The following is a 23,644-nucleotide window of genomic DNA, read 5'->3' as shown; positions in this document are numbered from 1 at the left end:
GGGGGAGGGGTGCCAGCTCTGCAGTTTGGGGAGCTTTACTTACAGGTCTGTGCTGCAATCTCAGCCATTTCATCCATTCCAAGTTGCTGTACAATGTGTGACCAGTCACGGATGTTCCCCAACAGTTGTTCCAGACTATTTGCTAGTTGTTCCTGGCTATTTACTAGTTACTCTAGGGGACTAACTAATTTCTACACCTCTCTATGCCTCTGTCTTTCAGTCTTGCTTTTAGTAGCTAAAAACTGGAAACAATTTGAATTTCCGTCAGAGGATGTATTAGTAAATTGTTATCTGGTTATACAATGGATTACTGTATAGCAGAGGAAATGGATGAATTATAAACAGCAACTCAGATGAAATCTTAACGAAGTAATATTGAGCCAAGGTAGTAAGACCTGAAAATGTGTATGTGTGTATCTTATTCTATTTAGATTAAATTCAAAAAGAGGCAAAACTAAAGCATATAATATGTGCGAATGAGATATAGAAAAGCAAGGACATAATTGCTATAAAAGTCAGCGTGAGGGGGCAGGGGATATAATTGGGAAGTTACCATGGGGGAAGGGACCTTCTGCTGTGCTAGCAGTGTTCTATTTCTCAATGGGGTAGGACAGCATGGATGTTTTCTTTATATAAATTAATGTTTTATGGTCGTTCCAGTCCCCCTTCTCTGTAGTGAGTTTTTTTTTCCTAATTATGTTGGTCTATTTACTTTTTAAAATTGCTAAAAGTTTTTATTTGGTGTTATGGTTCACTTTTACTTTCGTTATTCTATTCTTCTATTTTAAAGAATCTTAAGTAGATATTTGAAAAAAGGGAATGAATATTTGTAATGCAAAAGGCAACAATAAGATGTTTCCAACCAAGAAAAAAAAATCAAAAGTCTCGGGTATTCAATGTGTGATCCACTGAAGGTAACATTGCCTTCTCTTTTCTGAAATTCCTCCAGGTTAACTTTGAGGAATTTAAGGAAGGTTTTGTGGCAGTGTTATCATCCAGCGCTGGTGTTAGGCCCTCGAATGAAGAAAGTAGTTCTTCAGAACCAGGTAAGAGGATTTCTGCCTCTTGATTTTAGTTTCTTTTCATTATTTGTGACTTTTGGGAACATACACGAATATTCTAATTGAAGAACCCACCTGTTCTGAAAACCAAATTCCTCACCCCACGTTTTATTGCTACCAAGCCATATAAACATTTCAGTTTTCTCTTCTTTCGGTTCCTTATTAGTAGAATAGTGTTAAATAATAATACATGCTGTACCCATCTTTTAGGGTCATTGACAGGATAAAATGGGCTAATGGATGGGAGTTGAAGACTTTAAGAACTAAAAGTACGATACAGATAGAAGGTGTGATGTTATCTGGTACTGTGCTAATATATTTTAGAATCTTAGGGTAATGGGGTTGGTGGGACAAAGAAAACACATAAAAGTAGAAGCAGTGTCCTTAGGAGGAGACGACCTCAGAGAGAGCTTTGGTTAAGTTCGGAGGTGGAGGGAGGTTAACAGAGGGCTCTGTGGGAGAGTTTGGAGGGAGGGTCCTGTGGGGGGAGGGTCGGTGGCTGGTGGGGGTTGAGAGATGATGACCCAGGCACCCCTTGGTGGCGTCTGCTCTGGTGGGCCTGGGGCTGTGGGATGGCAGCCCCCTGACACACGTGACAATCCCGGTCTCGGTGACCTCTGAGGAGGTCAGGAGGGCAAGTGAACTGGGAGCTGTTGATGAGCATAGAGCAAAAGCAAGAGCTCTTCCCCTCCATGCCACTGCCATGGGAGATCCGTTAGGGAAAGGAGGTGAGTGTGGCTAACAGTGTTGGAGGGGATCGGGATGGAAGAAGGGAAAGTGGAAGGCACGAGGACTTAAATTGGATGTCTCCTATGTGCCAAATGTCGAGCTTTAGATACATTTTATATATCTTTCACTTAAGTCTCAGGAGTATCCTGTGACATTGTCATGCACACTATTCAGATAAAGAAGCTGAGGCTCAGAGATGTGCTGGGATGTGTCCAAGATCCCGCAGCTAACCAATGGGGCTGAGGAGTTGAATCCAGTTTTCCACCCTCAAGCCCTGGGTTCTTGGATCTGTGCCATTACCAAACCCAGTTCCTTCCAGTGGAAGCTTCTGGTCAGCTCCTTGCTGGTTGCAGAGGCACCTAGGGTAGTGGGAGAGAAGACCTGGGATCTAAGTCAGTGTCGCCCACAGCCAGTGGCACAGCCCTTAGGTGAACCATTAGCTGCTTCGTCTGACGCTTTCTGTCTTAAAGATGTGAAGGTGGCCGCTTGCCTTTCCTAACCCAGGATTTGGAAACGTGATCATGCGATCCTGGATATGAAAGTGCCTTTAAAAAAGGTGACCGCGTCACATCATAAAGGCCTTCTTCTTGCGTGTGTGGCATTGCTAAGCTTAACACTGCGTTGTTCTGTGGGACATGTTCTCAGTTCCTCCAAAGAAATAAGAAGCTATTTTAAGACTTGTACTTTTCCTCACTGACTCCAGTTTTAAAAATTTTTCTTTTCTTTTGGATTAGAATCTCAAGGTCTTCCCCAGTTACATGGCTCGTGTGCCATGCTAGAGACCAGGTGGGGGTGGCCCTATAGCATGAGGATTCACCGAGAGCCTGAGTAAGCCCTCGCTGCTACTTTAGGAGCTGGGTCCACTTCTGTTTCCCGTCTTCTGGCCCGGTCTTTTCACGTCTGCTGGTCTGTCTGTCCGTCCCGCGCTATCACCCCTCCTCCCACACGTCCTTTCCTTCCACACCTCTTCAGGAATGCTTTGTTCTACCACTTGGGCTTCATTCACGACATCACTCTCTTCTGGTTGCTAACCTGTCTGCCCGTCCTTTCCGCCATTTCCCGCCTGGCTCAGAAAAATGGTCCTTTGAAACTCCAGGATTATAGTTTCATTGTGTGACCACATACCCTGGACTTTGACGAGCCGACCTGATTCCCTGTCATTTTATTCCTTCCATTAAAGGCCATTATTCAACTTATACCTAATGCATTTTAACTCTTACACCTGGTCAGTCTTCCATAAATAAAGATGACACGTGGAGACAGCAGCCCTTTGTCACCAGGCCTCTGGGGTGTCACTCTGCCCTCCCCATGGGGGCCACATCCGAGACATCCCACTTTTCGTGCTCTGCACCCTTACGCCTTCACCCATGAAGAGATGACATAAAGGAACTTGAGTGTCCTATGATGCTTGGCCCAGTGCTTTACGTGGTCCTTCCCTTCTAGCCCCGAGAGCGTTCGACTCCTGTGATTTTGTGAATACCGAATGCTGCCTCATTCCCTTTCCCGCTGCTCATCCTTCTGCTGTTCTTGTTTCTATCCTGGCTTGCTGTGTGGACACTTTCCTGAGTTTATCTCTGTCCGAGGGAGGTGACATGCTTCTGGTTGGTGTTTTTTTTTTTCTTTCCCCAAACCTTTTTGTTTCATTTATTAATGAAATAGTTTATTAATTAATAAATTTATTAATTAAAAGTAACAGGTTTACTTGTTATGGTTACAAGTGTAAATTTTTAAAATCCGTAAAATCATTGCACAGAAAGTAAAGACTTAAAGAAAACATTGACAAAATGTCAGTTGGCCCTACGACTACTTTTCTCTGGAGAGAAAGAGCTGACGTTGACTTTCCTGGCTCTTGGAGTGGGACATGCTTTTCAGCCTTCTTTCTCATTTCTATTTTGGGTCTGAATTTTCTAAATCTTTGTAAGGAGCATGTTACTTTTCAAAAATGGTTATACATGTTTTTCCCCCAAACATAACCCCTTCCCCTTTCCACCCATCTCCAGGTAATGTCTAATCTACTTTCTGTCTCTCTGAATTTTCTATTTCTAGACCTCTCTTAGGAGTGAGTTTTTGCATTACTTGTCCTTTTGTGCCTCGCTTATTTTACTGGGCATAATGTTCTCAAGGTTCTCCCAGGTTGCGGCCTGTGTCAGAATTTCATTCGTGCTTAAGGCTGAATGCCCTTCCGTCGTGCATTACGTGCCATATTCTATTTATACGTCATCTCTTGATGGGCACTCGGGTGGTTCCCAGCCTTTGGCTGTTGTGAATTGTGCTGCTGTGGACATCAGTGTACAAGCATCTGTTTGGCTGCTCTTGTGAGGACATTGGGGAATACTGTGAAAGAAGCGTGTGTTTTTCTGGGCAACATGTTATTCTTAGGAATGTGCTGACTGGCTGGAATTGTGAAGAAATAATGCAATGGGGCCAGCATTCATTCAGGGGGGTGATGGAGGTTTTAAACGCAGAATGGGGATAAGCTACAGAGGGGAAATGAAAGGAAGAAAAACCGGGTTTAGGAAGCAGAAAAACTCGCAGGTTACACAGCTGTGGGTGTGGTGATGAGGGGTTCAAGCCCCAGGAAGTCGCCGTGGGGGCGTGGGCTGTGCTGGCCAAGGATCCTGTCCATACATGTCTGAGGATTCAGGGCCCCTGTGGAGAACCCCCAGCCCCACCGAGGGCTTTCCCAAATGGGCTCTTGCTTCCCAACAAGGATATCCCACTTCCTACACCACCACTTCAAGGGGCTTCCTTGAGTAAATAGGAAAGAGAAAGAGTCTTCCTCCACCCACAAATAACCAACCAGCAGTCTTTAAATGGAAGCCAAAATCCAATACCTGAGTCTTTAACTTGTTGCTTGCTTGCTTTCTTGGCACCCCTTCATCAAGAGCCTTTCTCCAGGCCAAGTACTCTTCTCTGCAGTTTTCCCCTTCAGAGCCACTGGTAGAGTTTCTCATACATTCTCTTGTCTTCTCTCTGCTGACTTGGAGACATTCTTCTCCTCTCCGACAGTTCCCACGAGTGCTAGGTCCACGTAAGAACCTGTGGGCTGGCCCCTGCTGTCCCAGGGTGGTTACCTGTGGGCCCTTGGATGACTCAGTGCCCCAGTGGGGTGACAATTACCTGGTCACCTGCATGTTGTCGCTCCACATTCAGCAAGCCCCATGCAGAACTCAGCATCTTCCCCGTAAAACTTGCCCCTTGCCCCAGGTTCCCTGCTCTGTCCCAGGCATCATCACCCTCCCATTTGGCCGAGTTCGACCCAGCGTCTTCGTCTGAGTGGTCCCGAGGTCAGTGGCCGAGGACCAGCCTTGTGGGCTTGGAGGAACTAAACGCGGTGGTGGTTGGCTTCATTGAGTGTGGCTTCCGTTGGGGGGAGGCAAGAGGCACCTCAGCAGAGAAGCACTCCTTGTTCTTTCTGACCTGGTCCTGCCTTGTTGGCCTGCCCGTTCTCGCCAATCAGCCCCATTCCGGTTGCCTCTCCTCTCTGAAATCGGTGTCCCGCTGTGACTGCTGTCCCTGTCGCTGCATCCCCCGCCTCCCTTTCTTGCCCTGCCCACTGTGCACACTTTTGTAAGAATTCGGCTTGGGGTCAGCATCGGCTTTCTCTAGTCGAGAGGTCCCAGCTACCCTGTCCAAGTGTGGAGAAGGAAGTTGGGAAGGAACAAGCACCAGGAGTCGCTTGGAGTTTAGGAGATTAGCATGCACCCCAAAACTCCAGCTTTGCCTGTTTCTGCCCAAAACACACGCGACGTGCTGCTGAGTTTTAGAGGTGCCTCTCCGGCTGGTTCTCTGGCCCCACATCCCTCCTGCAGGCCCCACCGCTCCTCCTGGGACCTAAAACCAGTCATTGTGGGGAGTGGGCTGCAGATCTCTCGGCTAAATACTGCTTGAACATGGGAGAGTTTTTCCTTTGCATAGAAAGCTAAATTTAGTATTAATCTCTTGTTAGAGAAACAAAAGCAAACTGCTTGAAAAAGTTTGAACAGTGCATCAAGTTTCGAGTTTAAAGTCCCTGTCACCAGCCCTGTCTTTCTTGGCCTCCCACACCGGGGACGAAGTTCTCCATGGTTAAGAGTTTCTTGTGTCCTTCCCGACGTTTTCCGCGTGTGTGTAAGGGCACGAAAGCCTGTGTGTCACGGCCTGGTGTGGAGGTGCCCCTCACCGAGTCTCCGTTCTCCTTTCCAGCCGCTGCTTGCACTGTCCCACCAAAGTATGTGAACGGCTCTAAAAGATATGGTCGTTGGACCTGGCCTGAGCTCCACAGTTCTGAGACCGAAGCCACCTCCGCAGCCGACAAGCACGCCCGGGCCAGCCGGAGGAGCTGGCTCCAGCGGTCCACCTCCCTGGAGAGTGTGGAGGTGGGTCCCACCCCAGGTCCAGCATCTGGAAAATAATGTTCCACTGAGGCACTGCTCACATGTTGTGCTTCTCGAGGCCAAGCGAGGTGATGGCCTTCTCAGGAATCTGAGGCACGGAAGCGGGAATCACACTGGGGAAGGACGTTTCAGGCTGAGCTGTCTCCAGGTCTAATTGTCTTCACTGTGATTCTGGCCACACAGCGGTTCTCCCTCAGACACGGGGGCACGGAGACTTTTCATCGAAATCATTTGTTTCTAACCCCTCGCTCCTCCCCTTCCCCACTCACACCCACCTTTCTTCTAGTGTGGAAAAGATACTCTCATGGCTTTCCAGGAATGAAATATTAATCTGCCGAGGATTTAAAATGTAGGATGCTTTCCAGATTGCAGCCTCAAGGTTGAGGATTTGGATGTACCACACCATCAGTCTTAGAATATACCTAGGCCCATTCTCTTGGTAAATTTTGCAGGTAATTGCCAAACTCTCCCTGTAGCAGGGGGTTAATTCAAGGACCCCCACCCCCAAGTCCTTAGCTTGGTCCTGGCAACTGGCTGGCTGTCAAATTCTCTCTGTACGTCTCATCAGGAATTATGTCCACATGGATTTGTTAGTCCCATATAAAAGGATTCCAGAAAGTTCCTGGCATCTGCTCTCTGTGGTGTCAGCCTTTCAAAGATGGAGCTGTATCAGGAACTTACTTTTAGTAAGACAGCTTTGGGGTCCCAAGTTAGTTTGTTTATGTTTTTAACATTGGTTGAGGCAAAGAAGGAAAACAAACATATACTTAAATATATTTAAATTTCTTCTCCAAGACGTGAGCTACACCTGGGCAACACTAATAAATCCGGGATATTTGCTTTTTTATTCTCCTTTTAAAATTTGGACCTCAGATGTAGAGGGTCGAGTTGAGCCCCTCCTTGGCTCATAGTGCTCCATCTTTTTGTTGCCATTCTGATTTTTAAATTATCTCTGATACTCAAAAAGTGAAAGTGGGAAAGTTATTTTTAGGATTGTCAGTTGAGCTGATTATGTAAGTGGAGTCAAATACATTGGTGTCACTTTAACTTCTTGAAGTTCAAGAGTGTGAGAGCTGTGGAGGTAGGTTCCCCAGAGCCACCTGAGTTCTTTGAGCCTCAGTTTCCCCACAAGGAAGCCAGAGTGTGGGGCGAGGCAACCCCAGACCCCTGCTGGGCCCCCCGGCTGGAGCCCACAGCTTTCTTGCTTTCTTTAGCCGACTCCCAGATTCTGCCCCTCGAGATTCAGTGCCTGCTTTGAAGAAGCCTGGGCCTGGGCCAGCCAAGCGTTTATCCTGAGCTCAACCACAGGAACTCAGTGTCTGGTCACAGGCAGCTCTGACTTGGTGGCTCACTGGCTCGGTCCCTAGACCATGAGATTTTCCCCCAGGTCACGCCATTCTTGATGTCCCCACTTCCCGTCTGGGGTGCGAGTTTGCAGAGGTCCCAGTGCTCCGGGTGCTGCCCCAGCGTTGCACTGTTCAGGGGCCCTTTAGAGGGAAAGAAGTCGATGGTTAGGGACAGGAAGCAAGAGGCAGCTCCGATGCAAGCCTTGTTTTCTAGATGGAAGCCAGTGGCTGAAATGTTCTCAGTTGCTGGTGTCTGAAGCCCATACCTCAAGGAGGCGCTGGTTTGGGGAGCATTTTCCTTTGTGTTCAGAGAAGAGTACTTGGTTTTGCTTTTAATTTGAACTGCTGGTGGTTCTTGGTGTATAATGATGGACTCCAAATATGCAAAATGTCCCTGGTCTGCACTTCCTAGGCACCCCCTCCCCCACTTGTGAGAGGTGGTCAGATCATGGGGCGGGTCAGTACCTGCTTGCACGGTGAGTACACAGGAAGCACATGGAAAGTGCATGGTAAGCATACAGTGAGCACACAAGGAACACGCAGTACGCTAAGTGCACAGTGACCCCACAGTAAGCATACAGTGGGCCCACAGTGAGCCCACAGTGAGCACATGGTTAGCATACAGTGAGTACACGATGCACGCACAGTAAGTGCATGGCGAGTGCATGTTAAGCACATGGTGAGTGCATGGTAAGCATACAGTGAGTGCACAGTGAGCACACAGTGAGTGCACGGTAAGTGCACGGTGAGCACATGGTAAACATATGGTAAGCATACAGTGAGCACACAGTAAGCACATGATACGTGCATGGTGAATACACAGTAAGCACATAGTGAGTGCACAGTGAGCACATGGTAAGCATATAATGAGCACACAGTGGGCACATGGTGAGTGCATGGTGAGCACATGGTAAGTGCACATCCGTGCTGGGTCCCTTGGGGCTCGCTTTCTCCATGAGTGCAGGCATGATGCCGTTTGCTTCTGCCCTACAGCCACCTGCCAAGGACAGAGAGAGCTCTTCAGAGCTTCTGCCCTTCACGCCGAGCTCTTGGTCCTCTTCTTGTCATCCCAACCCCACCCAAAGCAAGCACTTTTCTATCTTTTCATCATAGCCCATCAACCGTGACATTCCCCGGGAGCTTTACACCTTCTCTTTACGTTTCTCTGCAGAGTCTCAAGTCCGATGAAGATGCCGACAGTGCTAAAGAACCTCAGAATGAATTGTTTGAAGCTCAAGGTAAAACCCTGGCCTCCTTTTTGGTGCCCTCCACCTTCACCTGGTGCCAAATCTGGGCCTCAGGGAGCCTCTGAGGCGGCCTCAAGCCCGGTTGGGCCCCCCGGCAGACCCCAGCAGGCACTGTCTGGCCAGTGGCCAAGCCTGACGTCGGGCTGGGCCTGATCCCTGGCCTGTCCTCTCTTTGCTGCCCTCTGGGCTTCTCCAGTGAGCAGTAGACGCGTTACAGACACCTCTGGCTGTTTGCTCCCGAAGGCAGGAGAGGTTAGAAACTCGGCTTGGAGAGAAGGGGCCAGAGTCACCCTGGGATTTCTGCTGGAATAAGAAATTCCAGTTGCAATTAAGCACCCTCTAGACTGTGGTTGAGTGCAAGGGCCGTTTTTGTTCGACTTTTACCTCAGTAAATGTTGGGGAAAGGCCTGAGTTTCCAGATCTGCTGCTGGACGAAGCAAACAGACACCCTTGTGCAGGAAAGAGCAGGTCAGGCTGTCATGTTTCAGTCCAAGTAAACCTGAAGCCTAAGTCCAGGATAGCAAAAGAAAGGTTTAAAGGTCACTCATGGAGTGATTTTTGCACTCTTGGTTGGTTTTCGTAATTTGGGTTCCTCACAGCCTGGAATAAAAATCTCCATTTCCATGTTAGAGCTCACAGCACGTTCTCCAACACTCATGCAAAACCACCAGTTATTTATTTGACCTCCTCTGCCAGCTGTGAGGAATAAATCCCAGTATCGGGATTATTTTGACATTTTATTTTGAAGTTTCAAATGTTTCAAGCTGGAAGAGATCTTGGAGGTAGCCTTTTCCTGCCTGTGCCTCTTCTTGCCTTTTTCCCCTCCCAACGCAAGCACCATTCGAGACCACGCAGGCCTGGCCCTCGTTGTGTGAGGCGACTTTATTGCCACTACAAGTTGGTTCATCTACTGGAAGATTCCAGACCGCTGAACAGGAACTTGGTTTTGCTCCAAATCTGTGTTACAGGGAAAGCCACCTTCCTTCTGTGTTTTAGTTGGTGATGTGGATGGATGTGGAGGGGAATGTCTGGTTTAGACACAGCTCAGCCACAGATAACTCTTCCCGGACACACCCAGTATTGGTCGTCTTCTACTCGTTGTTTCCATTGGACTCCCCCCCAGTCAGCTGCCAGTTGGAGAACCTACTGACGATTGTTAGCACCCATGCTCCTGGTGCAGTGTGACGGACCACCACTGAGGCGTTCTTGCCAAAAAAACAAACAGAAAGCCAGGCGCGAGTCCCAACCTGCCTTTGATGCTGATCTCAGGTTTGCAGGAAGCATTAGGGAGAGAGGAACAAGCTAAATGGCACCATGAGGAAGCAAACAACTCCAAGTCTGGGCATTCTGCAGAACAGCTGATCCATTTCTTAAACCAGGCAGTGGGCGGAGGGGGGGGGGGTGTTAGGAGAGGTGGTTGCAATTAAAGGACCGACGGGAAATAATAACTAGGTGCTTGCTGGGGATTTTGTTTGAATACCAATTCAGACTAAGACAGTTTGGGAAATTGTTGATTTTACTGGGGGGGTGATGGCACAGTGGTAATATAAGAAGTCTGTATTTTTTGGAAATACATGCTAACTATGGAGGGGTGAGATGACATGCGATCTGGGATTTGCTTTAAAATTCTTCAGTGATGACAGAAAGGGAAGTAAAGGGGAGAGAGGAAACAGGCATAGTGGCCTTGGCCTTCCCTGAGCCTGAGTGGCTGGGCCTGGGGCTCACTGCACCGTTCTCTTCACTTTGGGGAGGTTTGGAGAGTTTCTACAAATTAATTTTTAAAAGCTGGCCTTTTTATTGTGAGCACAAATAATACTGCCCTCTTTGTGGCTCCTAGTGGCCTGACTTTAGTAGGTCCGTGGCTGTACTTCCCTTCAGAGAAAGCTTGCCCTGCGTGCAGTAGTATTGCCACCCAATGTTTTATTATCACAGTTGAAAGAAATTTATAGGGAACAACCAGATTCCACCTTGGATGCTTTCCTAGCCACGTCTGTTGGCCTCTGTCTGTCCATCCATCCATCCATCCACCACTCCATGCTCCCTGACACGTCGCCCTAGATGCACAGTGTGTAAGCATGTTTTCCTCGCCTTCCAGGCCAGCTGCAAGCCTGGCATCCCGAGGTCTTTGGGAGCCCCCACAAGCCCTGCAGCCCGGCCTTTGACACCCCCGAGAGCCAGGTCCAGGGCATCTGGGATGAGCTGGGAGTAGGGAGCAGTGGCCACCTCAGCAAACAGCAGCTGGCTCTGGTCTGCCAGAACATTGGGCTCCAAGGACTCGAGAACGAGGTAAGAATGAGGCGGGGACCGACCCCCCCAAATGCCTTGCTCCCAGAACTGGTCATGAGTTGGCGTGGGGTTTGGAAATCCCTTTACTCTCCAGACACCAATTCAGTCTCGTATCACTTTCCCATCCAAAATCCCTTGTTGGGTCTCAGTGCTTTGCCAAAGTCCAAGCTCCTGGCACCTTGACCCGCCTCTCACCGGGCATGGACCCCAGTCTCCGCAGACTTGGACACCTTCCCGGCCCACCTCACCAAGTCCTGGGCCTCAATGTCCCCAAACTCCTGGCACCTTCCCCAGCCCACCTGTCACCACACGTGGGCCCCAGTCTCCCCAATTTCCAGAGCCTTCCCAAGCCCACCTCACCATGGCCCAGCCTCACCAACCCCCGGTGTCTCCCAAGCATGCTGGGCACTTTTAAGCAACTTTGCTCATGTTCCTTCCTTTGCCTGTAACCCTCCAGTCCTCCTCCTCCTCTGCTGGCTGATAAATCTCCTTCGTGGACCTGTCTGCCCACCCCCCCCTACCCAGCACATGCTCCCCCTTCCTGCTTTATTCCCAGGACCAGAGAGGGGCAGAGGGATGGGAGTGAACAGGGGCAGGGTGGCATTTCTCACTTGCATTAGCGTCCTTCTCAGCCCTGCCATCCTTGCTTAACTGGAGTGTGGCAGGTGTCTCTTTCCCAGCAGCAACAGATGCTGCTCGAGTGTTTGTGGAATCTAGGAAGCCCCCCAGGCTTTGTCAAAGCTGATGAGGCCAGATAGAGCTCATGTGATGGAGAGGGGAGGCCTTGGGGAAATATAGTCAGTGTCACCCAGATGGTTTAGAATTCAGATAAGGACAAACTGCCCTTGTTGGGCACGTGGAGATGGAGGGAAGGAGGCTGCCTTGGCCGAGCCCCTGAGCCAAGCGAAGTGACATGTCCTGATCCAGAGGAATGGTGGCTTTTGTTTAGGAACTCGAAGACCTGTTCAACAAACTGGACCAAGACGGAGACGGCAGGGTCAGTCTTGAGGAGTTCCAGCTCGGCCTGTTCAGCCATGGGCCCACTTCCCTTCTGGAATCTTCCACTCTGGTCAAACCTTGCCAGCCGTGGTCTCATTACCAGGTAAAACGGGACGGTGCTGTCACACTCTGGGGACTGGAGTCAGTGGCCTTCGGCGTCTTCCTCCAACCCACCCCCTCCACCGGGGCCACCGGAGAGGGCTGTCCGGGAGTTGGGTGGGGCGTGGGCACTCGTGTGCCATGGAGAGGCCATGGGGATGAGATTCTAGAATCCCACAGGCTCTGCCGACCTGGGTGGCCGCCTCGTGCCAGGTGAGGCCAGGTGAGTTACTGTCTCGGAGCCTCATCTGCCGAGTGAGGATTGTGGGAGGCAGCACACAGCCTCGGGGACATGCAGTTCCTCCCACCAGTTCTCAGTTGTGGGGTACAGCACGGCCAGCAGGGAAGCGCACTCTCCCCCCTTCCCCTCGTGGCGGTGCACTGGCCACGTCGCCGAAGGGGTCCCTGTGCCGTCCCTGGGATGAGTCCTCAGAGTCCCCCTTAGTCTGCCCTCTCCGTCCTGCCCTGGATTTTACTTCTTTTGGAAATACCAGGCCTTTGTGTAGCTGGAGGAGAGCAGACTCCCACAGTTAGCCCACATCGTGGCTTTGCTCAGTGGCTGTCAGCATGGCCCTTTGTCTTCCCCGATACATCTTCCCTCTCCCCCCGCAGAGCAGGCTGCCCAGAGGGTCAGAGTCTCACTGAGTCCTGTGCTTTGTGTTCCTCGAGGGGCATCACCAGTGAGGTAGAGGAGCCTGTGCTCCAGGCACGCAGGAAACAGGCAGGGCCTGGTGTCTCCAGTGCCCCTTCAACCCCTGGGAACGGCGCCCAGGGGTGCCTGGCCTCTCCGGCACAGTGCACCCGGCCAGCAAGCCTGCCCTCTAGCCAGCCTTCCTCTGTAGTTGGGGGGCGGCCGGACAGAGTCACGCGGCCCAAGGCGCCCCCAGGGCCGCCCTTCCTAGCACTCTGTGGTCCCTTGTCCTTCCTGCCTTGGTGGGCCCTCTCCGTTCATGCCTGGTGCTGCTGGCAGGGGGGTGTCTTCCCACCTTACCACCTGTGCACTCATCTGCATGCTGAATATGTGCATGCTGCACACACACACACGCACTGTGCACACGGAATACACACAGCGTATACACACGCAGAATGCACACAGCATACATATATACCCTGTATACACACATGATAAACGCATACTGTATATACATACTGTGTACATACATAGAATGCACACACAGTATACACATACTGTATATACATGTGATAAATGCTGTATGCACACACTGTATACACATATTAAATGTACACACCGTATACACATACTGTATATACATGTGATAAACACGCTGTACGCACACACTGTATACACACATTGAATGTACACACCATATACACATATGATAAACACACACTGTATATACGTTGTGTACATACACTCCACTGTGTAAACACACCCTCCACCCTGTGTGCGTACACGTTTTAGGGCATGGGTAGAGGATGGGTTCTGACTTTAGTCTGCAGAGCTGGGTCCCTGCTTTCCTCCTGGCGCCTCCCGTCTCAGTATTGCCCGTCCACACTGGCCCTTTGGGGCAGAAGCTGGGGTGTGGGGGTCAGGGGCCCTGCAGGGCTGCGAGGTTGAGGGTGCCGGGTCCTGAATGTGGCCCTGCACTTCGGCTCCGAGGAGGTGGGCTGGTTCACTGGCAGGTGGGCCTCACAGAGGTTACCTGGACAGTGATTTGCCACTAGACCTGGGTCCACCTCCTGCTGCCGCTGGGAGAAGCAGGCAGGCCTGGCCATGGGCCCATCTGTCACCCAGTGCAGGGGCCTCTTCTCAGCCTCACAGTCCTCCGAGGGAAGTGGGTGGGAGGGAGGTCATGGGTGGTTCCTGGCGAAGGGGGCATCTGGGCTTCTCTATGATTGGCCTCGAGCAAGGCAGAAAACATCCTCGAGCTGCCCTCTCCCCTTCTGTAAATGGAGCAAAGTGCCTTCTTTGCAGGGTTATGAAGTTCAAACCTAAAGCACCCAGCAGGGCCAAGCAGGCACCCAGTAACACTCTGTTGTAACTATTTACCGAGAGACAGGGACATGGCTGAGCGCGGGCCAGAGGAGGTCCTGCCCTGTGTATCTCACATCCACAGAGAGAAAGACAGTGGGTGGGCAAGCCATAAACACTTTGCGAAGTGAGTTTGTGGTAAAAGTGTGCTTTCATCAATTATAACAAATATACCACACCAATGCAAGATGTTAATAATAGGGTGGTATATGGGAATCCTGCATTTTATGCATGATTGTTCTGTACACCCGCAACTTCTCTAAAAAAAAAAAAAAGATAAATAAACAACAGACCAAGAAGACGCTGCACTGAGCAAAATATGCCAGACACAAAAGAACAAATATTGTATGATTCCACTTATATGAAAAATTGAGGCTAGGCAAATCCAGAGGGACAGAAAGTAGAGGTATGGGTACAGAGTTCCTCTTTGGGGTGATGAAAAAGTTTTGATGATGGATGGTGGTGATGGTTGCACAATATTGTGAATGTACTTAACGCCGCTGAATTGCACACTCAAGGTGGTTAAAATGGGATGTTTTATGTTATGTATGTGCTACTGCAATAAACTGCAACAACAAGCACACCAACCGGTGGTCCCTTCTGGTTCCCACCGCACAGGCCGTGGAGGACAGTGCCGGCCGGACCCCCACGACCTCGTCCCTCGTGTCCATTTGCTCAGACCTGCACCTCTTCTCCAGCCTCGACGACGGCACCGGGTTTGCGTTTCCCGAGCAGGTCATGGCATTGTGGGCGCAGGAAGGGATTCAGAATGGCAAGGAGATCTTGCAGGTTTGGAACGGGTTGTTCACAGCTGCTCCATGGGGAAACGACTGGGCGGGGCCGGGCCGGGCTAAGGGGCCATGAGGTTCTGGGGTGTCATTTACCCATGTCCGAGGGGAAGGTACATGCCCCCGACACGCACAGGAGAATGCCCCGCTGTGCCTGATCACAGCTCTCTTGCTTCTCTCATCCCATTGCAGCGAAGTCCAGTTGGAAACACATTTTTCTTTATTTTTTCATATTAAAATATAGGAAACTTTACCTTAAAAAGACAAATAAAATACAGAGAAAAAACCTTCTGGAATAAAATGCATCTGCAGGGAGGTTTTAGTATCTTAAACCATTTCCCCCAACGTGATGTTAACTTTGAGACTTCCTGATTACCAGGATGGGGGAGGTAAGTCCTACAGAGATGTCTGGACAGAATCCCTGTCTTCGAGATGAAGACATCTTTGCAGCTGGGTGTCACAGTCCGGGAAATGTGCACATCTCCATTGCGTTAATCACAAGCTCCGAGTGAACCAAAATTCCAGAAAGAGGAGTTGCTGCTGATCTCCTCCCCAGCGGCTCCATTCCCCTCAGACCCTCCCTCTGGATCCGGGATCGAAAGGCTCACTACTGTTTCGGCCTCTTCTTATTCCTCCATTTTCCTCCATGTGCCGGCCCAGGAGACTGTCCTCAGACAAGACCAAGTCTCCTCACGAAGTTGTGTTTCTCCCAGGGACACGGGGGCTCGGAGGGAACTCTTCTCTGGGTGCAAAGTCAGATGGTACGAGGGGAGGCATGAGTGAGGGATGGGCACTGAGGGGGAAGTGCCCATCGTTGGGCCCAGCCCTCTGGTGCCAGGCTGGTAGCCACATCTTTCCCTTTAACACATGTTTATTGTTGCCTGCCCCAATTAAGATGGCGGAGCGAGGTGCTCAAAGGCTCTGCCTCTCCCCAGAAGCTTGCAACCACCAGCAAGAACTGGCAGAAACATCTTTCTCAAAGCTCCAGAAGACAGTTAAAGGACTGCAGTCACAGGGTCTTTTGGTTTCCTTGGCTACTTAAGCAAAGACCAGGCGATGATTTGCCTTAAACAATGGGAATGAATTTGTTCACGGTTTTGAGGTTAGGAAGAAAGTCCAAATCAAGGCATCATCAAGGTGATGCTTTCACCCTGAAGACTAGCGTTCTGGGACTGGCTTGTCCCTTGGCAAGGCACACAGCGGGCCTCCCCCTTCTCCTCCAGGTTCCGTTGATGTTCAGCCTCTGCCTGCTCCCTGTGGCTTTGTCTCTGTCTGAATTTCATTCTGCTTATAAAGGACTCCGGTAACAGGATTAATACCCATCCTGATTGAGGTGGGCCACACCTTAGCTGAAGTCACCTCATCTAAAGGTCCTACTTACGAGTTCACACCTACAGGAATGGATTAAGTTTAAGAACATAAACGTTTTTCTGGAATACATATCTTCAGACCGCCATGCAGGGCAAGTACGGAATCAAGAAAAAGGATGCTTAAAAGCAGTAGGGTCTCCTGGCTCCCTTGCAGGCCCCTCCCCCGTCCTGTCACGTGCTTGGTGGGGAGTCAGCCCACAGTTCCAGTTCCGTCTTTCTGGTGGTGCCTGAGGGACTGAACCAGGATACTCGTCCCAGGCTTACCTTCTAGAACATGCCCTGCGTGTAGAAGGCGGCTCTCCGAGCTCTCCCATGGAATGGAATGCTGTGGGGGTGCAGATGATTCACGGCTGCCTGGGGCAAGGGACTGCTGACTGTAGGACACACAGTGCAGTGCCTGGGACTTTGAGGAAACTGTTTCATGGGAAAGAGGGGCATCCTTATCTGTAGATGTGTCAGCTAGGGAATTTTCAGGGCCACATGCACATGCCCAAGACAATATGTATGTGCAGAAAGGATCAGGGAGGCTCCTACACTTTGGCCTGAAGCTATTCTCTAAACTCATTTTATGGGGAAGCCCTGAAGGAGAACACTTCACAGGGCGATCCGCAAAGACTGGGAAAGGTGTGTTCTTTCTTTCCTTATTATTATTATTATTTTTTGTAAGCCCCTGGCATTCAAGGAAAGCTCTGTCATAACTCTAGCTGGATAGAAGCTGAAGCAACAGAAGACAACTCAGAGGCTAAATTCCAGCAGTAGCACATTAAAATATCAAAATGTCCAAGTCTTAACAAAAGATTACACAACATACAAAGAGACATGAAGCGATGGCCAAGGTAAAGGAGAAGATTAAAGCATTAGGAACCATCAGCGAAGTGGAGCAGACCTGGGACATTCCAGACAAAAACTTAGAAAAAATGATCCTAAATATGCTCAAAGAGCTAAAGAAAAATGTGGAAAATAACTAAAGGAAATCAGAAAATGAAAGATGCATACAAAGAGAATATCAATAGAGGTGGGAATTATGGAAAAGAACCAAACAGAGCTGAAGACCACAGTAACAAAAAGGCCCTAGAGGGTTTCAACAGTGAATTGGTGCTGGCAGAAGAAAGAATCAGAGAACTTGAAAATAACACAATTGAAATCACCCAGCCTGAGGAGCAGAGAGAAGAAAGAATAAAGAAAAGTGAACAGAGCCTGAGAAACCTGTGAGACACCATTGAGTGTACCAGTTTGTTCATTGTGGGAATCCCAGAAGGGAAAAAAGGGAAAGGAACAGATAGAATATTTAAATGAATAATGGCTGAAAACTTCCCAAATTTAATGAAAGACATGAATAGACACATCCAAGATGCTCAGCGTACTGCGAACAGGATAAATCCAAAAATATCCACACTGCTCCAGATTATAATCAAACTGTCAAATAACAAAACGAGAGAACTCTGAAAGCCACAAGAGAGAAGCAACATTTCACATACGAGGGAGTCTTGGTAAGATTAAAAGCTGATTTCTCATCAGAAACCATGGAGGCGAGAAGGCAATGGGATGACATGTAAAGTGCTGAAAGCAAAAATTTGCCAGCCAGCATAACTGTCTTTAAAAATAAGGAAATTATTAAAACATTCCCAGATAAATAAAGGCTGAGGGACTTTGTCACCACGAGACCTTACAAGAAATGCTAAAGGGAGTTCTGCAGGTTGGAAGATAAAGGACACTAGAAAATTGACTGAAGCCACATGAAGAAATAATGATCTCTGGTAAGATGATGACAAGGGTAAATTTAAATGCCAATACTAATATATTTTTTATTTGTAACTTCACTTCTTACTTCCTACAGCATCTGAAAGGCAAATGCATAAAGTTTAATGGTAAATCAATGGTTTTGGACTCATAATGTATAAATGTGTATTTTGTGCCAAGAGCTACATAAAGATGGGGAGACTAAGGGCTATAGGAACATAGTTTATGTATGCTTAAAGTTAAGTTGGTATCAAAGCAAACAAAATTGTTATGGATTTAGGATGTTAAATTTAAGCCCCATGGTAACCACAAAGAAAATATCAGAGAATATGCAAACTCATAGAGATAGAAAGTAGAGTACAGGTTACCAGGGGTGAGGGGCAAGGGCAATGGGGAGTTAATGCAAGATGAGTATAGGGTTTCTGTAGGGGGTGAAGGAAAAGTTCTAGAAATGGATGGTGGTGAGGGCACCGCAACATTGCGAATGTGATTGATCCCACTGAATGGTGCTTTGGAAGGGGTTGGGATGGTAAGATTTATGTTGTACATACATTTCCACAGTTTAATAAAAAGACAAAGAAACTAAAGAGATAATGACAATTAAATGCAGTACTTGATACTGGATGGGATCTAGGATGGAGGAGAAAATGCCCAAAAAGGCATTATTGGTACACGTGAAGAACTGGAATGTAGAGTGTAAGCTTAACATCAATGTTAAATTTCTTGACCTTGGTAACTGCAATTAAGGTGATTGCACGGTTGGGTGTCCTTGTTCATAGGAAACGTGCTCGAAGGTGTCATGTGTCCAAGGAGTATAATTTCTGCAACCTGCTCTCAAGTGTTCAGAATGTGGATGGATGCATGGATGGATGGATAAATAGAGGGATAGATGATGAATGGATAGATGGAATGATGCAGCAAGTGTAGCAAAATGTTATACTTCATGGATCTGGGTGTTGGGCAGGTAGGGGGTAAATTGGAATTTTCTGTATGGGGTTTGTATTATTTTTGTAATTCTCCTATGAGTTTGAAATTATTTCAAAACTAAAACTTTTTTTAAATGTTTATTATTTTCATTTCTGAATCCCACTCCCCTTTGTAAAATTAAAAGAAAAAAAAACTGACAAATACATAAATTAAAAGAGAAGGTCTTCCCACCTTTCATCCCCCAGAGGTGGTGACAGTTAGCAGCTTCACTGGCATTCTGCAGAACTATCTCTTTGCATGTAAAATAAATGTATATTTACACATACTGTGTTAAAAAAATATTTTTTGCAAAATTTCTGTCATACTAAACATATTGTTAATTCATGTGACCTTTTCCCTATCATTGGGCATGTGGTTGTTCTCCAGTTTTCTCCTGTCATACATCCTGGTATTTATAATGCATGTAAACCACGCATGGTGTTTCTGTAGGACAGATTCCTAGAAGTGATACACATTTTAACTCTTGATAGGGTCAGCCAAATTGCCTCCAAAAATGTCCCTATTCACACAAACCAACAATACATGAAGGAGCCCAAAGATGACCTTTGAAAATAGAATTCCAGGCTCCTTGGGTGAAGACCCTCCTGGGCTGAAACTCAACCATTGCAGAGTCCCAGGCCTCCGGTGGCCTGGGCAGAGCCGGACAGCACAGCCAGACCCAGGGGCACAGGCTGCTGCACTCCCGGTGTTCCGGTTTGCTAATGCTCCCGTTATGCAAAATACCAGAAATGGATTGGCTTTTATGAAGGGGGTTTATTTGGTTACCAAGTTACTGTCTTAAGGCCATAAAGTGTCCAAGGTAAGTCATCAACAATAGGGTATCTTCACTGGAGGATGGCCAGTGGCGTCCAGAAAACCTGTTAGCTTGGAAGGCACATGGCTGGTGTCCACTTGCTCCCAAGTTGCATTTCAAAATGGCGTTCTCCAAAATGTTGCTCTTGGGGCATTTTGTCATCTCTTAGCTGTGGCTCCTCTTCAAAATGTCACTCTCAGTTGCTTTCCAAAATGTCACTCACAGATCCTCCAAGTTCCTTCTGTTTGTCAGCTGTTGTATATGGCTCTAGTGACTTATATTCAGACCCACCCTGAATGGGTGGGGTAACACCTCCATGGAAATTATCCAATCAAAGGTCTTGCCCACAGTTGATTGAGTCACATCTCCATGGAAACAATCAATAGGTTCCAACCTAATCAACCTTGTCTGCCCCCACAAGATTGCATCAAAGAACATGCCATTTTGGGGGACATAATACATCCAAACCGGCTTACCCGGAGATGCTTTTGGCCAAGGCTTGCTCTCTCTTATTGTTTTTCTACGCACAAAACCATCATTGTGTACATATCTTGCATAGAGATATATTAGCCAGGATTCTTTTAGTGTGAAATGCCAAAAACCCAACTCAAAATGACCTCACAAGGAGAATTTTGGAGGCTTAAAAAGGGGATGGTGGTGGGCAGAGCGGACGCCAGGCATCTGCAGACCTAAGCACTCAAGGGGTGCTGTTGGGATGCCCCCCACCCCTTGCTTTCCTCTTTGGTAGCTCCGTTAAGCTCACACAGTCAATTCCAGAAGGAGGTGAGGGGAAGACCTTCCCAGCCCCCGTGAGGGATCAGCTTTGGACATGCCCCTTCCGTGTCTGCCAGCGTGACCAGGGAGGGGGTCTCTGCCCAGCCTGGGCCACATTCCCCAGGGATGGGTTAGTGGGATCTCGTCATCGTCATCTACTTCCCAGTGGAATTCCTGAGAGTGGGGGAGGGACATGGTCCAGGAGGAAGCGACCTGGGCATGCAGAGCGGTGGCGGGTGTTTCTTACCCCTGAGAGCGTGGATCTGGGTCCTGCAGTGCCCTTGTTCAGAAAAGTCAACTCATCCTGCCCTGCCCCTCGGGCTTGTTATTTCCAGAGCCTCGACTTCAGTGTGGACGAGAAGGTGAACCTCCTGGAGTTGTCCTGGGCTTTCGACAATGAGCTCATGATGATCAGGGGTGTGATTCAGCAAGCGGCCTTGGCCTCCTACCGCCAGGAGCTGAGCTACCTCCAGTAAGAGCCTCAAGGGATGCTGTGGGCATTGGGGTGCACGCCGTCCGGGCTGGCCTTGAAGGGAGTCAGGACAAACGGGGCACTGGGTGGCCTCCCTGCCCACCTTCAGCATACCCCAATGGCAGGGGCTTGTGCACCACTTTACCGTGTGTGCTCCAGCCCCTACGAGGTTGCTCACGGTGTGACAAGGAGAGAGAACAGAGCTGAGATTGTAGGACACCGGTCATGGTGCATGAGTGAGGATGTTTGCTCTGGACAAGGCCCAAGGAGCCAGTGAACCATTCAAGGGCACCTCCTCCAGTTTTGTTTCTGCAAAACTTAAGGGTCACCAGCCTTCCCTCATACTTCATAAGGAACTTGGGAATCTGTATTTCAAGGTCCTCACTGAACTCCTTTTAGTGAGTTTCCAAAGAGAGGAATTTAAATTTGAAGCTCACCTTACTGAAGCTGGAGCTTGCTGGACAGAGATGAAAAACCTCCTGACCAGCCAGGGAAGCATTTTTAAGACCTGCCAGGGGCCACCTATACTAGAGGCAACTGACAAAAGAGAAACAAGAAACACTTTTCAAACATTGTCACAGAACATGCAGTGAGCACGGGCCAAAGGCCGTGCCAGTCAGAGCCATTCCACATTGACTCAGTGCTGCTCTGATATAGCTGACTGCTCCAGCCACCTTCTGCTAAGCAGAGCTGTGTAAAGATTGCTTTTGTGTTTTTGTTGATTATTTCAAAGCCACAGAAAAGACTGGCTGTTGAGTTGATAATTATTGAATCCGGGTGATGGGTACACGGTGGTTCATTGTCCTCCTCTGTCTGCCTTTGTGCATGCCTGAAATTCTTCATAAAAGCCCCAACAACAAAGCTTTAGGGTTCATTGCCCAGGATGCTTGTTGCTTCCTGGGCAGTAAATAGGTGAGAAAAATTGATCCCATTTACTAGTAAATAACTCTCAGTTTGAAAAATCGTTCTGTGTATCCAGTCTTAACAAGAAATATCAGTGGGTGAATATTACTGTTACTAATGGTAGCTGTCATTTGTTGATCATCTCCTGTGCTCCAGGCAATGAGCCACATATATTTCAGTTAAACCTGACAACGACCCTTAAGTGGGAAACCAAGGTGCAGAGAGATTGAGTAACTTGGCCATGACACACATTCAGTCACTGTTTTGTACTGGATCAAGGCCAATGTCAATTAGAACAAAATTATATGCAGTAAGGAAATAAGGAAGTGACTCTTAGGAAGCTCATCTGGTGTAGCAGTGACCTTCAGAAGGTTGCCTGCCGTTGGTGTAGCCTTCTTGGCAACGCTGTCCTTGGTGCTGAATTACTCAGGAGATAGGAAATAGCACTCAGGGGAAAAGGTGGGGCCTTCCCTTGACTTTGGGAGGGCAGCGGGGAGAAAAGCTTGATGCTCCTTCAGTGGGAAAAACATTCCCTAGAGCAGTGGGTGCCAGAAGGTGACCCACACAGAACCTCTGCTGGGGACTAAGGGACAAGACGGAGCTGAGGCCACATGCAGGGGTTACCTTTTGACCTGGATGACTCGCCTTGCACTTGCTCAGATACCAGACTGCCATGGGCAGGGCTGTGACTAGACGAGTACGGGGAGCTGAACTTCTCCCGTCATGCACCCAATCCCTGATGGGTGCTGGGGTCCTCAGGCCTGCACTCAAGCAGGAGATGAAGTGCACAGATAGCTCCTCCACGTTCTGGGGCTATCTGGAGGTGGAACTCACTGCCTGGACCCTGAGTCAGACTTCTGGGTTCAGGAACTTTCCAGCAGTGTGCTCCTGGGCAAATCATCCAGCTTACCTACTGGTCTGCACATCTGTAAAACGGGCATCTGTGGGGTGACTGCAGGTTGCAGTGTGGCTCGAGTGCAGCGCTGGCCCATGCCCGGCACCCAGTTGGCATCCACAGTCTTTTTGTCATTCATTTGGACTCAGGGTGCACTGAGCCCAGAGCAGGGCGAGTCACGCCCAGAAGGGCAGGATGGCATTAGCATCTCCATTTGACAGTGTCTCCTTCCCGTGGGCAGAGGACAGGTGGAGCAGACCACAAAGGAGCGCGACAGAGCAAGGCAGGATCTGGACAAAGCCGAGAAGAGGAACCTGGAGTTTGTAAAGGAGATGGACGAGTGCCAGTCCACCATGGAGCAGCTCACTGAGAAGAAGATCAAGTAGGTTCTGCTGGGTGAGGTGGGGGGACAGCCTCCCCTGTACCTTGGCCTGGGTGATACTTTCCCCCACCTGGTACCTTCAGCCTATTGCCTCTCCCCACACCCTGAGCACTGACCCCAAGGTGGGTCACATACATGGGGCTGCCCTGGGCTGGGGCTGCTGCTTGCAAAGGCCAAGGTCACGAGCAGGCCAGCGTTGAGCCCAGGTGGAGCTGAGACCCTGTGATTTCACCATGCCAACAAAAATCTAGAAAATGCAACCTTGGCTCGGTCTTTACTTAAAAGGAGAAGGATGCAATTATAAATTAGTCTTACTCTTGGAGGTGACACTGGTGCAGCAGGCATTGGCTCTCAGCTGGGTGCACCTGTGGGCACAGGGACATCCTTCTCCGCCTTGTTACCAG

The 23,644-nt window shown here is 49.0% G+C and overlaps 1 protein-coding gene across 7 annotated transcripts in view; it reads left to right on the top strand.

Annotated features, from left to right (window-relative positions):
* NINL (ninein like) overlaps positions 1-23,644 on the top strand; it is a 190,609-nt gene that overhangs the window by 103,391 nt on the left and 63,574 nt on the right. For 6 of the 7 annotated variants that reach the window (XM_037811299.1, XM_037811301.1, XM_037811294.1 and 3 more), the window contains 8 exons: positions 950-1,046; positions 5,976-6,148; positions 8,684-8,750; positions 10,855-11,045; positions 11,995-12,147; positions 14,755-14,925; positions 20,924-21,060; positions 23,100-23,240. In XM_037811299.1, the coding sequence (XP_037667227.1) occupies positions 950-1,046; positions 5,976-6,148; positions 8,684-8,750; positions 10,855-11,045; positions 11,995-12,147; positions 14,755-14,925; positions 20,924-21,060; positions 23,100-23,240 (1,130 nt within the window). The remainder of the gene's footprint in view (positions 1-949; positions 1,047-5,975; positions 6,149-8,683; positions 8,751-10,854; positions 11,046-11,994; positions 12,148-14,754; positions 14,926-20,923; positions 21,061-23,099; positions 23,241-23,644) is intronic. The other variant, XM_037811297.1, reaches the window with a different exon arrangement.

The sequence above is a fragment of the Choloepus didactylus genome, chromosome 19 (assembly GCF_015220235.1).
Source record: "Choloepus didactylus isolate mChoDid1 chromosome 19, mChoDid1.pri, whole genome shotgun sequence".
NCBI lineage: Eukaryota > Metazoa > Chordata > Mammalia > Pilosa > Megalonychidae > Choloepus > Choloepus didactylus.
This window is presented reverse-complemented; position numbering and strand designations above follow the sequence as displayed.